Source organism: Candoia aspera, chromosome 8, assembly GCF_035149785.1.
Source record: "Candoia aspera isolate rCanAsp1 chromosome 8, rCanAsp1.hap2, whole genome shotgun sequence".
In the NCBI taxonomy this organism is placed as follows: domain Eukaryota; kingdom Metazoa; phylum Chordata; class Lepidosauria; order Squamata; family Boidae; genus Candoia; species Candoia aspera.
In genome coordinates this window covers 13,759,772-13,776,413 of record NC_086160.1, presented here as the reverse complement: position 1 = coordinate 13,776,413, position 16,642 = coordinate 13,759,772, and the positions used below count along the sequence as shown (strand labels likewise).

The window sequence follows — 16,642 nt, the reverse complement described above, 5'->3', positions numbered from 1 at the left end:
GTTGTGGGAAGCAACATTCAGATTATAAACAGGGATATTACAGAACTAAAAAATATTTTACCATCATCAAAAAATATGTAACTTGATGCAATAAATCTGCAGAAATCCAAACCTCATAGTACAACTAGGCTGCCAACCGGACTGTCAGGCGTCAGTGATCATTTTCAACATGCATCCATCAAGTTGTCCACTGGGTACTGAATTCATTGCTAATAGTGCAGCAGATGCTTCTACTTTAAGTGGCAGATGAACATTCATGGATTCAAGCCCTAAATTAGCCATGGTGACCTTAAAAGAGGTACCACAAAATGCTTCTTCCCCATTCAGGTTGTCAATTTGAATAGATGAGATTAAGTCCATGGAGGCTGCAAACCATAAGGGTTTTAAGAGGTGGAATATAAGATTGGCAAGAAAAATGCTTGCATATATGCAAATACTGTATCTGACATAACAGGAGCCTCTGCACAGTACTTTATACCAACTTGTCCAATTGCAGAATTGGAGAATTTCTTACTAGCCATTTGAAGCATCTTAGCCCACATTAGCCGATTTTGAGAAATGTCTCAACTAACAGCTGCTACCATTCTGTACAGTTAGTACCACAAATGCAACAACTGTGCATTTCTTGTTCCTCTCAGAGTCAAATTCATTGTGATGACTGCACAAGGCCAGTTGCGACCAGGCCAAATCCCCATAAAAAAGGTGGGAAGGAAAAAAGGAATATTACTCCTCAAAATTCTTTCCTCTTTTAAAGAGTTTCTCGACTGCTTTTACTGTGTCTGAGTTAGCTTTTGCTCCATGAGACTAATTTAGAATAATCTTGAAATTACGCTGTTTTGAGACTTGCCATTTAATTCCCACCTCCTGTGACAAACAGGAGGACTTTTGGACATGCTGAGGAATATTACCAAATGGTAGAAAATCACATTTTGCAACATGACCAGGGAAAGTTGCATTATACGTGGCATCTCCATAAGTTTTATTGCACAGATACACATGCATTTTTAAAGCATCAAAATGTGAAGCCCGACACTGCATCTTTCTCTTAATTTTTAAAGCATCAGACACTACTTCAGTCAAGTTTGAGCTGGATCCCCCAAAGATGTGTTAAAAAATTTCAAAGCTGTATGTTTATTACAGTGCTTAACAAATAGAAGTGATAAGCTAAAAGCCAAATGTTTTGCTTCCACCATTTTCATCTGCCCTAAAATAAGATGCAATTTATCAAAACAACGTCTATAGAATCTTTTAAAATGGAATATCCCAAAGCATGGCATTTGCTGAACATGGATAATGTCAGATATTCTCTTCCATGCTGAGACCCATTAGTATATGACAGACAGACAGACAGAGGGTGATGGGTGATAAAACCACATACGCACCTCACAGAGGGAGAATTACATATAATATTCCACCAGAGGGCAGCATTTCAGAAAGAAAATGCAAACAGGATGCCAATCCATGTCTCTCTCACCCTGAATTAATTTGATATTCAGGTATGTGCAGAATACCTGAACCAACGAAGTTTAACTAATTCCAGTACTTTGTCTTGTTGTTAAGGCAAAGATCCAGTGGAACTTGGAATTCATTATGCTGCTTGATACTCCAGTGGTCTTGCAACATATAGCAACACTATTTGCAACCACTGAACATGTGTAAAAATGGATGAGAAGTCAAGAGGGAATCTAGCTGAGGATCTAATGCAAGGTCCTGCAAAATAGTAAAGGCACAGCAAACATACACAGAACTTACACTCTACCACTGCAGCAAAAATGGCATTCAAATGAGCCACTGAAACGAGAACTGAGATAAAAAGCTAAAATGATAGTGTAACATAAAAGTGTCTGCCTTATGCATCTGCAAATACAGTGCCTAATATGGTGGATGGGTGTGTGCATGCATGTGAACCTAGCAGGGCAGGCCTAAAGGCCATGGCAAGTTTTGGAACTCTAAAGTTGTGTAGGGCATGTATGTGTGTGCGTGTGTGTGTGTGTCTTCCAATTATTATCAACTGCCCTGTTACTCGGCTTACTTTTAAACCTGCAACATGAGGGGACCATTCACTACATCCACTTTATAAAGTATTTTTACCTTTAACTCATCTGGATCTACTTCATGGTCTTTCTCTCAGCATCACTACCAGTCTTTTTCTCTCTCAAATGTTTCCCTTCTCCACTTTCTTACAGGAAAAACACAAGCAGCTTTTTAAGTAGGTCACCAAATACCAGCAGGTTTTTCCTTCCTTCCTTTTGTTCAGCTCTTACACTTTTAAGAGCAGACAAAAGTGAAAAGCAAACAACCATATCTAACCATTCCAGATAAAGCAGTGGTAAAAATAGGGGGGGGCAAATCTTCTAACAAAAGCATGAAGAGATCTTCTAACATGAAATGATTACAGAATATGGGATGAGATAAATCTATATACTGTACTGTAATAAATATAAGTTTGAATATGTCATCCTAACAATGTTCAGATGCCAGGTTGTGTCTATACCTACAAAGGTCAGAATCATGCAGACAAGGGTTTTCTCTGTGACATTCTATGGAAGTGAACGTTGGACTTTGAAGAAGCAAAATAGAAGTAACATTGATGCTTTTGAACTTTGGTGTTAGAAAAGACTCCTGAGAATACCATGGATTGCCAAGGAAATAAACAAATGGATCATCAAACAAATCAATCCAGAGTTCTCACTGAGGCCCAAATGACCAGACTCAAATTACCATACTGATACATCTGCACGTTATGCACAATATTAGTTCTCATGAGAAATCTATTAATACTGGGAAAGGTGAAAGAGATGACGACAACAACCAGCAGCAAGGTGGATAGACTCACTTATAGCAATGCTGAGTGTATCACTGGAAGACCTGAAGAGCCAGGTTGGAAAAAGATCCTCCTGGAGAAAATCTATCGGTGTAGTTGCTAAGAATTAGCACCAACTTGATGACACAGAATCAATCAATTTATCTCATCAAAATTATTTTGCTTAATACATTTCACAACATCATTTTTAAAAAGTCAGCACAAAGATCCTCATGTCTTGAACGCAAAAGTAATGGCTATCCCTTTGCTGTATAAACTGCTGTGACTGGAGCACTTTTGAATCCAAGGGAACAGGCAGAAGAAGGGATTGCAATCTGATTTTGACAACATCAATAAAACCAGAGATGCGACAATCTAGGAGGGAGCAATTTAATTTGTGTTGAAATAAATATTAGATATACAAAGTGTCTAGAATGAAAGAGGGTCACAATAAATTACAACAGGAGACATTTTGCTCAATCATTGCCGAAAGCCCTTGGTATTTCCAATTTCAGACCATCAAATTTATCATTTTTGCTGATTTAAGCAGAACTCCAAACAAATATGGATCTCAGCACTTACTTTCACAGGTACCGGCATGGATAATTTACTGTTGTGATCCAATTTGTAAATCAGTAGGGGCCACTAAATTGCGGCAGAAAAAAGAAAGAGCGAATGAGGCCCTTTTTCCTTCGTGTCAGCAGGCTGTGATGATTATGTTTATTAGATTTCTTTGAAAGGGTTTCACATTTTCTCAAATATGCAGGAGAACTATTTCCCCTCTGAGGACAGCATTAGCATTTTGCGCTCCAGTCCTTGAAGACAGGGAAAATGATGAATTTTTCAATTTATTTTTTCTAATTTATGCTCAGCCCATTGCACCTGAGAGGCAGCAACAATCTGCTACCTAAAAATGACTGTTACTAAGGAAGGACAAGCCTCTCTGCGCACGCACACACACAAGGAAATATAAAATGTATACCAGGGTTTCTCAACCTTGGCAACTTTAAGATGTGTGGATTCCAACTCCCAGAATTCCACATTCCTGCCCATCATCTTCTGAAATGGCTTCCTTTCTGAGCCCAATATTCCCCATTCCTTGCCCAACAAATGGAAAGTGAGACTTTTAATCAGGATTTTCTCCCGTTATTCCTGGATGCTCTTCATGTGTGAAAAAATCAGATCCAGGTGCACGAGTGGCTTACTGAACAAGCCTCCAAGGTATTTTAACAGTGGCCTGCTAGCACATCCCGTGCTTCCTACTATCCCATGCCTCACCCAAAGAAAGCAGCACGCATGCAGCTGTTGATGTTAATTCATTACTTTTTCCTAAGACAAATGGTTGTATTATAGGTTATTTAACAGGTTTTTCTGCTATGACGCACTGTAAAGTACTATATGCCCTGATGTGACTATCCTAGAGATATTTCTGCATTCATCTAGTAACTTTCGAGCAACGAGGAATAAATGCCTCACACCTGAGGCTGTATGCACAACATGATGGATTATGAACAGGACGGGACTGACTGACTGACTTTGCAGAGCCATCAGTGACTCCTGGTGAGCCCTCTTTCAGGCCTTGCTGTTCATCTGCCTCGCTGTTTTGAAGCCTAGAGCCACACTTGGCCTTTAATGGCAGTTTGCATGCTGGCCAAAACCCACACGGTAGAAACTACCTTCCCAAATATCTCCTGTCTGCTTTTACCCAGACTTCTAAGCATTATGATTCCAATAATAGGACTACTGCAATTTCAGAAGGCCGAGGGACATCTAAAGAAGGCCTTATATGGTGGGGAGTTACATGCCATTATTACTGTAGCCAACCGAAATCAGAGAATTCTGCAGATATGCAAATGTATTAATTTATCTCAGCCATGCTGCACCAAATATTCAGTTTCCTTAATGCAGAAGTTTGGGTGCAGGCCAAGCATCCACGGTCGATTTAAGAAAAAGAAATCCCAAGGTCTCTCAGAAGCAAACCTGTAAGGTATATGAAGCTTAGTCCCCAAACAAAGTTTTTCTCACTAACATCTAGCAAAGGAATGCATGCACTGTGAGTGATGGCTGAATGAATGCCTCAGTAGTACTTGCACAATGCTAGACTCCTTTAATCTTTTAATGATCTGTTTCAGAATTCCAGAATCACGAAATTCAGCTTGTACAGATGCAAATCAGGTGGAAATAGGCTCAGACGTTCCATGCCGGCCTATTGCTAAAACATTCACTTTATTGCTGTAGCCATTTTAGTTTTTACAAAAGTCAAAACAGGATAGAGAGTATGGAAGGGAATCTCAGCATTCATGCACACTTCTAAGAAGCTTCTCTATAAATCACTGAGGGAGACCTCAAGTAGAATGATCTCAGCCTCAGTTGGAACTTAAGAGTATTTCGCTGGGGCAGGAAGATGAATAACCAGCGTACAAAATTGGCTATGACAAGCTAATGAATGAGTTTAATCAAAATGGCGTTCATACTAGGATCCCCAAAAAACATATAAACAGAAATATCTGTTTTAAAGCAATTGAATCAAACGTAATTATTTAGTGCATCAATTAATGCAAAGTTAAGACACTGAATTATGAAACAGCCCACAAGAATCAGTGTGTAAGCAATACCTAAGCAAATAATTCCTCGATCCTAAAATGCAGGTCCTCAGAAAGAGGCAGAGATTTGGACGTCGGGAACAATGGTCAGCAGATGGCTCAGTGCTATCCACGGTAGCAAAGAAACAAACAGAACGTTTATGGACCTGTTCCCTTTCAGATACCATAATGGAAGATAGGATAAAACTGGTCCCCAATTCAGATCTCCCTACTCCTTTAGATCACTGATGCTTTCTTGCTCACTGAATGGCCAAGATTAAAACTAAATGATTCATTAAACAGCGAACATGATTGTCCTTATATATTAAATAATTTATCCTTTCTATCACATTAAAGTTACAATATGGCAGCAATTTTTTGAGAAGCACTGGGAGCGGTGGCTAAGGCTTTGGGGTTTGCACAACATTCTCTCAGCTCTTCTGCTAAAGCCCTGCTTTCACCTGGGTTCCCCCCCCCCGTGTACCGTTACCCGTACACTTGCTTGGGAATACACCCCATAAACTGAATGATTCCCAAGAAAACATGCATCAGCTGTATCGAATCCCAATGAGTAAACCATCAGCTTAAGACAAATTCAGGCCTAGAATATATACCTTGGAGAAATGCCCTATCGAAATCAGCCCAAAGATTCACAAGAAATGCACAGCACACCGAAAAAGTGTATCAAGACAAGTTCTAAAATGAGAACCTAAGAACAGTGCTGGGACAGTATTTAATTCCTACAGCAGTCAAATAGATGCCTATGAAGAACAAGCAGGATGAGCCTTGGCCGCCTGGATACTAGTGCAGATTGGTTGGCTGAGGCAATATAGACTTCATGGCATTATGGCACTTCTACTTGGAAGAAAACAGACACTGTTCAGCAATTTCAACATGACTCCCATGGGTGGGGGGAGCCATTTTTTTCTTAATGATGGGTGGAGAACCTGTGAACCCTTCCCATGTTGATGCATGGCTACTCCCAACATCCCCCAGTACCAGTCACATTCACAGAGACTCCTGAGAAAGGTAGGCCTATGTCTGGATGGCCGCTGATTCCCCACTATGCCCTAGGTGGTGATTTGCTAAGTTATTTTAAACAATAGCACACACACACACCCTGTGGCCATCACAATCAGTGGGATTTCCTTGTACAGCTACAGCAGCCATGCAGAGAGAATCCTTCAGGTTTCCACACAGGATCATCTGATTAAGGCCAGGAGACAGGAAGGAAAGACTCATCCCCATTTTCAGTTCGAGTTATACCAGTGGCTGCCAACACAGACAGACCCACAGGCTGAAGGGAAAGACGGGGCACATTTCATATCTTAAAGACCACCTCTGCTTCTGCCTTATAGGGACGTCATTCCTCACCACCCGGAAATGAATTCTGATGCTTTCACAGTATAATGAGCACCTATGGATGGGATTTCTACTGTGGCTTAGGTTGCTTCACATCTTGTTAGAGGATAAACTGAAGCCACCTAGTTGAGCAATGTTTACCCCAAAAGGGCACAAACACCATGAGTTTTCTTGGGAATAAACATAACATCCATCTTTATTATTCAAACGTTTCACAGATTGGCATTTTACGAATCCCAGTTTCAGAAGACAGCAAAAGTAATAGGGCATTCAGATAGCGTAAAGAAGTATTGATCAAGAAAGATACAGCTGGAGAAGGATGGGGGGCTTTCCATTTCAAAAGCATTAAATAAATCAGAACAACAAAATTAGATGTTTAGACCTATTGTTCATATTCAGAACAGACACCAACTGGTTTGTGTTAATTATGATTCAGTTGACTGAGTTTCTTCCATTTACTCACTGAAGGAATACTGACTCAAATGTACCGCATAGAAAGGTATTTCAAATGCGAACCCCGAGAGCTATCAGGTACACTACAGCAACATTTCATATTTGCTAGACACAATCCAGCTAGTATTGCCTGACATGGTTTCTTGTTTTGAAGAAGTATTTTGCATTCAGTATTAATGAAATCACGACAACACATAAACCATATCGTACAACACAGATAAATGATTGCCTAAAAAGTATTTTGCCTAAGATGACAAGCGTTCATCTTCCACAAAACATCAGTTTGGAAAGAAAAACAGACCTTTAAAAAAAACATAGATGCAATCCACAAAACAGACTCTTGGAAGGAAACATTTCTATACAACCTTGACCGAGATCCTGAATTTATAAATCACCAGCAGAAATACCAGCTGCTCAGAATGTTCATTAGAGAGGCGTACGCAGGTTTCCAGCATTGGCTATGCCAGTGTTGGTGCCAGTCTGCTTATAAAAGAAATGCTGCTGATGCAGAGTCTTCGTACAAATACAGGGCAGGAAGGCTTCATTATGAGATGCTCAACAACAATCCTCAATTCTGTGAAGAGAGTCCTGAAAATAAAATATATTTTCAAACACATGTGAAACAGAAGCTGCTCTATCATTCTTAAAATTGGCCTTGATTTAAAAAAAAAAAACTCTTAAAGAGAACAAGGCTGCGATCCCATTCACACTAATCGATACATAAATTTCACTGGTTTTAATGTGTGTGCGCCAGACTATGCTGTCAATCATCTGCAGGAAAGCATTTTGAAGAACAGCCAATCCTCAGTTCTAATAGGAAACCAAGATCGTAAGTGCTAACCAAATTAGAGCCAGACTGAGGTACCTGAAGTATAAAAAGGTGTCACAACGTTCAAGACAATCTTAAGAGGAAAAGGAAGAAAAAAAGGCTTAAGCATACTCAACAGTCATGACATATTCAGTCTCAAGTATCTGAAGGGAGGGAGCAAATGAAGGAGAGAGAGATGGAATGAGGTACATGGATGAACAGATCCCCAAATCTGAGTATCATCGTGAACATCAATCTTTATTAGAGTCATTAGCCAGCACAAAGCAAATCATGAAGCAAATATAACTACAGATCTAGAGGCTAGACCAGTGGGATTAAAATAAGTAACTAAAAGGGGTACAAACAAGGAGTTTTAACTAAAGAAAATATTAGAAAACCTTAAGACTAATGAGTCAGAGTAATATAATACGGTTAAAAGTGAAGCTAAAAAATTAAGATAAGTGCCACTAAATAAAGCAGTAGAATCAACTAAAAAGATTTCAGGATTATAGACTTCACTTACAGAAAAGCCTCTAACACAGGTGTTTGCAACCTAATTTTGCTCATGGCCCCCTCCTAAGCCTCAATTACCCCTCTGACACACACCCCGGTTGCTGTTAGCTGAAAAAAGGGGCTTTACCATCTGCACTGTTTATTAGTCTAAACTATCATTAGTATAACTGTCTTTATATTACAAAATCAAACCATTTGTAGTAGCTAACAAAAAGCAATTACTTCTAAGCAGACATAACTGTGTAATAGCAAACAAAATTTTTAGAAACACAAAGTGCTTAGCAGCAGCAGCAGAAGTCCTCCTGGAAATACTGCATGGCCCTCAGAGGGGCCATATAGCCCACATTGAGAACCTCTGCTCTAACAAACCCACAGAAATATAACAGGGTAAGTACAAAACAAGCCACAAATTTCATCTACCAAACCGGAATATATTTCTGTTAGGTCGTCAGGTTTCCAAGTTCTAAAATATCTGAGTAGGAATGCAAAGTCTGTGATTTCAGAAATTCAAAAGGCAGTACTTTCAGAGCTTCTGCTCAGTAGCACAGCTGCGGATCTTGAAGGCTGATTACCGGTCCCCAAAACCCAGTGAACTAGAAAGTGACAGGAGATTAAACTTTGGACCTTTGACCTTCAAAGCATAAATTCCATCACTGAGCCCTGGATCTCCTTCCCATAATTTGTAACACTTCTGGCAGAAAAGGTGAAAGCATTTTGCGAAAAAAAATGTAATTATAGCCATAAGAGAGAGACAGAGGGAGAGAAACCCAGCAGCTAGCTGCTTAAGTGCTGCAACAGTAATTATAGGTGTGAGTAGTCTTAAATGGCTTCTTACCGACAGTAGGGATTTCTGTGGGAGGAGTAACGGAGCGTAAGAAATCTGTAGTAAATAAAAGGCTGCAACAAGCTTCCCTGGCCACTGAAGAGGACAAAAGAAGTAAGGGTGGTGGGTAGGGGAAAACAGTTTCTTAATCAAGATACAGTTACAGGATTTACAATTAAATGTTTATATGCTACATTTTGAACTAAAAATCTTATATAAATGTTTTAACATTGTATATATACACACAGGCAAACAGATCTATAGCTCATTGAGTAACATGCTTCAGTAGCCAAAAGAATTGAAATATTAAAAAAACAGAGCAAGGAAGAGGAAGCACTGCCAACCCTGTGCAGCTTCACTCAGGAACAGGCCCCGGTGTGTTTAATGGAACTTATTTTCTATGTAGGCTTGTCTGAAAGCGACTCCCTTACAGGCCCTCCTTATTTAAAAATAAACCTCAATGGGTTCAATTGGGCTCGTTTCCAAGAAACTGTGCCTAGGACAGCCTTTGGCAATATGGTGCCATATGTTAGTCTGACTGTAACTGCATTACCTCCAACCAGCACACGTAATGACCTTAATTGCGACAATCTGATAGTCTGAAGCAAAAAAAGAGACATTTGCCCACACCTCTTAAAAGTTCTGACCCTATAAAAGAAATATGTATGTTTACCATCTGAATCCCATTTAAGATACCAAAACAAAAACCCATTTTATCCCACCCTCTCCAATACTTAACGGGAGAAGAGCAACTTATAAGGCCAGTATCTGTCTCTTTGTGTATGTGCCTATGGCAAGAACTGCAAAAACCTCATATTCATTCACAACAGTAACGGTTATCGATTACTAATTATGCATAATCTTCAGTAAAATGTATTTGAGCAATATCCACCTGTTTACAGTAATATTCTGTATACAGGCCTTCTTCCCCTAAGAATCCACAGACCTACTGTTAACTTAAGCAACAATTAAACTTATTATGATTTACAGCCTGCCTTTCAGACCTACAGGGGTCTGAACGGCAGATGAAATATGACATTAAGACACGGTAGGAAATTTAAAAAATAGATGCTTGAAACAAAATTTAGGTTTGGTTTGGTTTGGGTGAAGACTTTATTAACTTGAAACTCAAATTTATCTAAAAATTAATGGTCAATACAGGTCCTCCACTAGATTTATACAGACAGACTAAACAATTCCAGAGCAAACCTTCTGCAGTCTGAGCCTAGGGCTTTTAGATTCTTATGGCAGTCAACCACAGTCCTTGAATAAGTCACTACTCTGAGCCTTAATCTTCAACCAGTAAATCAGATTCCCCACAGGGACAGGAGGTACAGAATTCCATCCTCCAGTGCAACTGAAATAACTTAAGAAAAAAAAATAAAGGACTAAAAGTGAAAACACATACCTGAAAAGCATAAACACGGTAGCTGGCATCAAGAAGATTTCATTGCAGGCTATAAATTTTAAGATGTTTTGTTGATTAGCATTTAACTTGTCCAATAAATTTCTTAGGAAAGGAAGACTATTCGACCCTCGTGCCTTAAAGGAAGTTAGAAAAACAAATAAATAGATGTCCCTGTAAATTACTTGCTTCAGTTTATGCTAATTTATCCAAGGTCGAACTATGAGGATATTTTCAGCTCTAATATTCATAAACCATGAAAGGCACTAATTAACCACCTAAGAGCTAAACCAGTTCCCCAACATGCTAATCCCTGCAAATCTACAATTAACTTTGAATACCACTAAAGAAGTCTGTAAGTACGGAAAGCATATTTCATAGCCCCAAGATGACAAAAATATCACTAATGTGCATGTAATAGTATCTCACAACTGCTTTACCCATTCCATGTTAACACATACATAGTATGTATCCCCCATAACTGCCTGCTGACAAGTATGTTCATTCAAGTGTTGCTGTCATTTCTTGCCACTAGAAATAGTTAAGATAAACGTCAGAAAACTTGTCTGGACGCCGTAGAGATGCAGGAAATGAAACAGATGGGCCTAGAAGAGTTTCACTGCCATCAGCCGAGGAAGAGGATTTATTGCTTCTCTAAAGTGCACAAAAAGACAGCAGGCTGCAGAGGAAAGATGGAGGGATGTGCTCTTCTGCCACTGGCCTCCTTAATTGTAGAAGTAAAGCCTCTGTAACCAGCACCGATCTCAAACCAGGGAGAGTTAGATGTCAGCATCATACTTACATCAAGAACTTTCTTCGTGTAGGTCACAGCATGAAGCAACGAAAACAGCAAAACTGGGAAAATGCTCACTGAGATGAAAGTTAAAGAAAATGTAGAGAATAGCACACACCTACCCTCTAAGCTGACTAATCAGAAATATCGCCCCCCCTGACCTTGTCAGAATAAAACCTTAGATGTTGCAAAAAATCTTCCCTGAGATTTATTGCCACATCCCTATCCAATCTTGACTGATTTTAGAAAACTAAGCAGGGCTGGACCTGCTTAGTATTTGGATGGAGCGGCACCAGGAGTGTAGATTAGATCTGACAATTTAAAAAAAAATAATCCTGGAATTGGGGAATGATAAACCATGGTAATATTGCTAAGAAAAGAACATGTACATATCCCTATCATTGCCAGGATTCAGATTAGCCCTGAGGAAGATTTTACTTTATATTAAAAGCTGATATCGGTTTAAAAACCCACCACTCACATTCCTAAATGTGAACAGAACAGACTTGTGAAAAGACATGGCTAATTTGACAGTTAATTGAACATAGTTAAGAGCTTGTTGCATTTAAAAAAAATTATTACAACCCTTTTCCAAAGAGCTCAGGGCAACATAAATAGTTATTTCTCCCTTTTATCTTTTCACCATTCCTGTAAAGTTCATAGCTACCTCGGCCCAGGATAGGGACTTTAATCTGGATTGCCTTTCTCTCATTCCAGCCCTACAACAAATGTACAAATCCAACTATTTAGGGAAGGGCTACCCTGACACAGAATACTCTTAAAGAAAAGGATACTTGTAATGGGGTAGGAATTAACAAAGATGAGAGAATACAAAAGATAGTGGCAGCTGTCCTCCAGCAAGGCCTGAGACAAGAATGCCCGGCTTAACTGGAAATGCGGCAGCCTTTGGTGGAGTCGAAGGGCGCTCGTGAGCGCGTTTGCCAGCAAAGCCCGCTGATAAAAGCTAGCTGCTTCGTGCAACCTGAGAATTAATTACCAAAGGAGAAGTTACCATACAAACAAGCCACTGTTTCAAGCTATCCTCCCACGAGCATTGCATCATAACCACTGCAGCGTTTCTGAAACCTGCCCTGCTCACCCACAGCCAAGACATCATTATTCCTTCCCTTAAATACAATGGATATGCTCCATGAACAGTAAAGCCTCATGATGATGGTTTTCAAGCACACTGTTCCTCTCCCAGAAAAGAATGAAAAAGATTTAGGTAGATCAACAATATTTCAAGAGTTTTAAATTACAGGGAATACTGAAATCTGAATTATTGCCTCCACTGACTCGAACTAAATCGGTTACAGTATGTCCACATTACTGTCCAGGCTAAATTAAATGATTAAATAGCACAAAATCAGAAGCAGCAATATTTATAAAATATTGGCCACAATCAAAGAGCACTGAGATATTCTACTGACTTCAGATGGAAAATTAAATCGAAAATTTGATCTTTACCACTGAAATCAATGAGACATCAAACTGCTAAACCCTGACTGGATGTCTAATATACATGTAGACACAATATAATATAAAACAGAACTTAAAAACCATGTATATCTTTCTGCTGTGATTCTAAAACTTATACTATCTAAAGACCCCAATATCAGGGGCATCATAACTTTTAAGAAATTATTATACATACCCTAGAAGAGGAAGGACAAATAAAGCTGAACAATAAACTGTGAATATACGAGAAAGCCACATTGCTGTGTCCAACTTGTTAGTCATCAGAAATTGCTATAATGAAAGAAAAAAGTTCATACAAAACACATTTAATGCCTGCCATTAAATAAGCAAATATTTGCCAGTTGTGTAAATAAAGACAGCAGACAACATCGAGAACTGTGTACTTTATATATGCACAACAATGTAAGTTAAAAAGCAAAAGCAGCATTAAGGCCTTTTAATACAGCAGCCCTTTCAGAGCTATAAAAGTTGTAGGAATACATTCTATATTCTAAGACATGATTTATGAGATTCACTGGAGAAGGATAAAAAAAGAGAGGCCATTCCTTTAGAAATTCCACTGATAGTCACCCACTAAAAACCCAGTCTAGAAATCTACCAAAGAGAAGAAAATTGCTAAAATTCAATGTTTTCTCAGGAGAATAATCCAGCACCTATCTCCCATCTTTGAAGGCATTATGAAAAAGCCAACATACAACCCTAAAGGCTTGTTTCAAATCAGGCCAACAACTTTGAAGAGCAGCTCGACTGTAGAGTTGTTCTTTGAGTGCAAAAGGCCTCAGGTCAATTCCTAACATTTCCATCTTGATCAACCACCAGCCTGACTGGATAGGAGATAGTACAAATCAATGTCTGTTAGTCAAGCCTACCAGACCCAGGGACAATCTATACATTTGCTATTGGGCAGTCCAGGGAGCAGAAAATATCACATTCAACCCCAGCAACAGGGCAGAGAAATGCTGCCAGCAACGGAAAGAAAAAGAGGCTATAGCAGAGTTTTTCCAAGTTGGTCACTTTGTGATGGGTGGACTTCAACTCCCAGAATTCCCCAGCCAGCATGGGTGGACTTCAGAATTCAACTCCCAGAATTCCCCAGCCAGCATGGGTGGACTTCAACTCCCAGAATTCCCCAGCCAGCATGGGTGGACTTCAACTCCCAGAATTCCCCAGCCAGCATGCTGGCTAGGGAATTCTGGGAGTTGAAGTCCACCCATCATACGGTGTTCTAGCAGGAGCAACACTTAATAAATTCTGTTTTAGAGAAAGGAAGCACTCTTTCCTTAATTCATTTTAAAGAGCCCACAGTGGGCAACCAACGCCGGGGATGAACGGCCTCCAGTATCTTCCATGGCAGCGCCTGGCTAACCATTGAATGGGAGACCACGAGGAAATTCCTGGGCTTGATTAGGCTGAGAAATCAAAGGGCAACCCGGAAAAAAAGGGTGAGGCCGACAGGAGAGCCACCTCTCCGGGCCCAACGAACGGAGAGCTTATTTTGGGTTTAAAGCCGCACTCCCACGCACGGCGAGGCCCTTCCACGCGGGGCCCGAGGGAAAAACCATTCACCCCGTAGCAAAATCAGCTGCCTCCGACTGAGGAAGAAGAAGCGGCTCCCCCAAACGCCATGGCCTCAAGAGAACAACGTGGGGCGGCAACTACCTCCCCCATCACCCCCAGCCCACACGTCGGGACGATGGGGCGTGTAGTCCGGCGCCTCCGAAGCGGCCCGGTTCGGGGAAGGTTTGCGCAGATGCCCCCGAGGGCTCGCCTCACTCACCACCGCTCCGCCGCCCGCGCCGCCTTGCATGGGCCCGTTCTGCGCCGTGTCCGCCATGGCCGCCGCCGCCTGGCTTCGCTCGAGGGGAAAGGTACCCGGGGGCGACCGCAGAGGAAGCAGGAGCGACGCGGAGGTGAAGGAGGCCGGCTCTGCGCAGGCGCGTGACCCACCCGCAGGGGGAGGGAGGCCCGACAGCGGGGAGAGAAGAGGACCGCCGCAGCAACCTCGCCGCCCAACGGCTCGTATTGCGCATGTGCCGGCTGGCCTTTTCCGGGTCAGCCTGCCGCTGGCGGACATGCCGGGCAACGTAGTTCCTGAGGCGCGGCTTTTAAGCCGTCTCAGAATGCGCGTCGTTCTCGCCGGTGGGCGGGGCTGCTCTGTGGGCGGGGCACCCACCGCTTTTTCGTTGTGGGCTGCACGTGTGTAATTTCAACGTGATTTTACTGGCCGTCCGCACGCTCTTTTCTCCAGCCTTGTCACCAGGCTTTTGCAGACATGGCACCCGAGGTGGCGGGGAACGGGTTAGGTCCCCTTTTCAAGCAGTCCGCGAGCAAACTCAGAACCCCGACTATAGACCGTCTGGATCTGACTCAATGAATGACCTCTGAACTAGCCAACCATATTGCAATCTTACAACCCCACCTAAGTGGTTAATTCAGGGTTTGGTGTGATTTGCAAACCTTGAATGTTGGGTTAGGCAAACCATGATTACATGAACCACTAGTAAACATATTCTGGGGACACAGCCAGGGTAATTTCTGTAAATTCCTATATTCTCTTTCCCCTGTGACTGTAAATGCTGAAGGTGGCTGTTTTTCTAATAATGAAACTGCTTTAAAGCAGAAATATTTTGAATTGCTAAATGGTTACATGTTGGTTATTTGGAATGTGTTCTCTGTATTTTTTGTCTGTGCCACTTTTTATCGTTTTAATTTGTTTTGTTGTATTTCTAATTGTTTTTTATATATTTGGATTGTTTTATAGTGTATAGTGCCCAGAGTCACATGAGCTGAGCGGCTATATAAATGTGATGGTAGGTAGACAGGTAGGTAGGTAGACAGACTGAATAAGAAGAAAAAGACACAGGACTGGTTGGAGAAGGCTAACTCAGGACGTATCCCCACTTGCCCCTAATTATGGCACAAATATGCTCTGGCAATCTTTTTTTTTTTCTCTCTGTTGCTCCATGCTGTTGCCTTCATTCATCCTCAGCCCATGAGTGTGAAAGGTTTAAGTTATCCATAACTATTTTAGTGTTAAAAGTGGTATTTTCCCCATTCTTCCAACATTATCAAAGGGCAACAAGGTGTGCAAAATCTCTGACCCATTATGTTGGAAGGAAATCATGACTAACAGTGATAATAGAGGCAGGAAAAGGATTGCAATGGCAGCGGTTGAAGTCCACCCATCTTAAAGTTTTCAAGGTTGAGAAACACTGGGCTAGAGGACAGAAATCTTAACAATTGAATAAATAAAAGAGGAATCCATTAAAAAAAACCACTTAAACTCTTACTACTGTAATTGTATTTTTTTTAATCTGTCCAATCATGTCCGATTTTCAGAGACTGCCTGGAAAAGCCCCTGCAGTTTTCTTGGCAAGGTTTTTCAGAAGTGGTTTGCCATTGCCTCCTTCCTAGGGCTGAGAGAAAGTGACTGGTCCAAGGTCACCCAGCTGGCTTTGTGCCTGAGGCGGAACTAGAACTCCCGGTCTCCCGGTTTCTAGCCTGATGCCTTAACCACTACACCAGACTGACTCTCACAGTTGTATACTACATGTCTGATAATGTTGTGGGGTTCCTCCAAGGTAATGGGGTAGAGGATCAGTGTAAATGCCTTAATAGCTC

General features: G+C 41.1%; 1 protein-coding gene across 1 annotated transcript; it reads right to left on the bottom strand.

The window, feature by feature from the left end:
• Positions 1 to 6,925: 6,925 nt before the first annotated feature.
• On the bottom strand, positions 6,926 to 15,001 carry TMEM33 (transmembrane protein 33). The gene is made up of 7 exons (XM_063309789.1): positions 14,799 to 15,001; positions 13,197 to 13,291; positions 12,337 to 12,524; positions 11,552 to 11,619; positions 10,753 to 10,886; positions 9,357 to 9,440; positions 6,926 to 7,788 (listed from the first exon to the last, which is right to left on the bottom strand). Exons 1-7 carry the CDS (start codon positions 14,853 to 14,855, stop codon positions 7,659 to 7,661), a joined length of 756 nt encoding a protein of 251 aa, XP_063165859.1. The 5' UTR covers positions 14,856 to 15,001; the 3' UTR covers positions 6,926 to 7,658.
• Between the last annotated feature and the right edge of the window lie 1,641 nt (positions 15,002 to 16,642).

Excerpts from the sequence above, each read along its gene's own strand:
- TMEM33 (XM_063309789.1), bottom strand. The coding sequence starts at position 14,855 with ATGGCGGACACGGCGCAGAACGGGCCCATGCAAGGCGGCGCGGGCGGC. Across the intron at positions 9,441-10,752 it reads ACCGTGTTTATGCTTTTCAG|TGGCCAGGGAAGCTTGTTGC; the intron begins GTATGTGTTTTC and ends TGTCCTCTTCAG. Across the intron at positions 7,789-9,356 it reads CACAGAAATCCCTACTGTCG|GACTCTCTTCACAGAATTGA; the intron begins GTAAGAAGCCAT and ends TTTTATTTTCAG.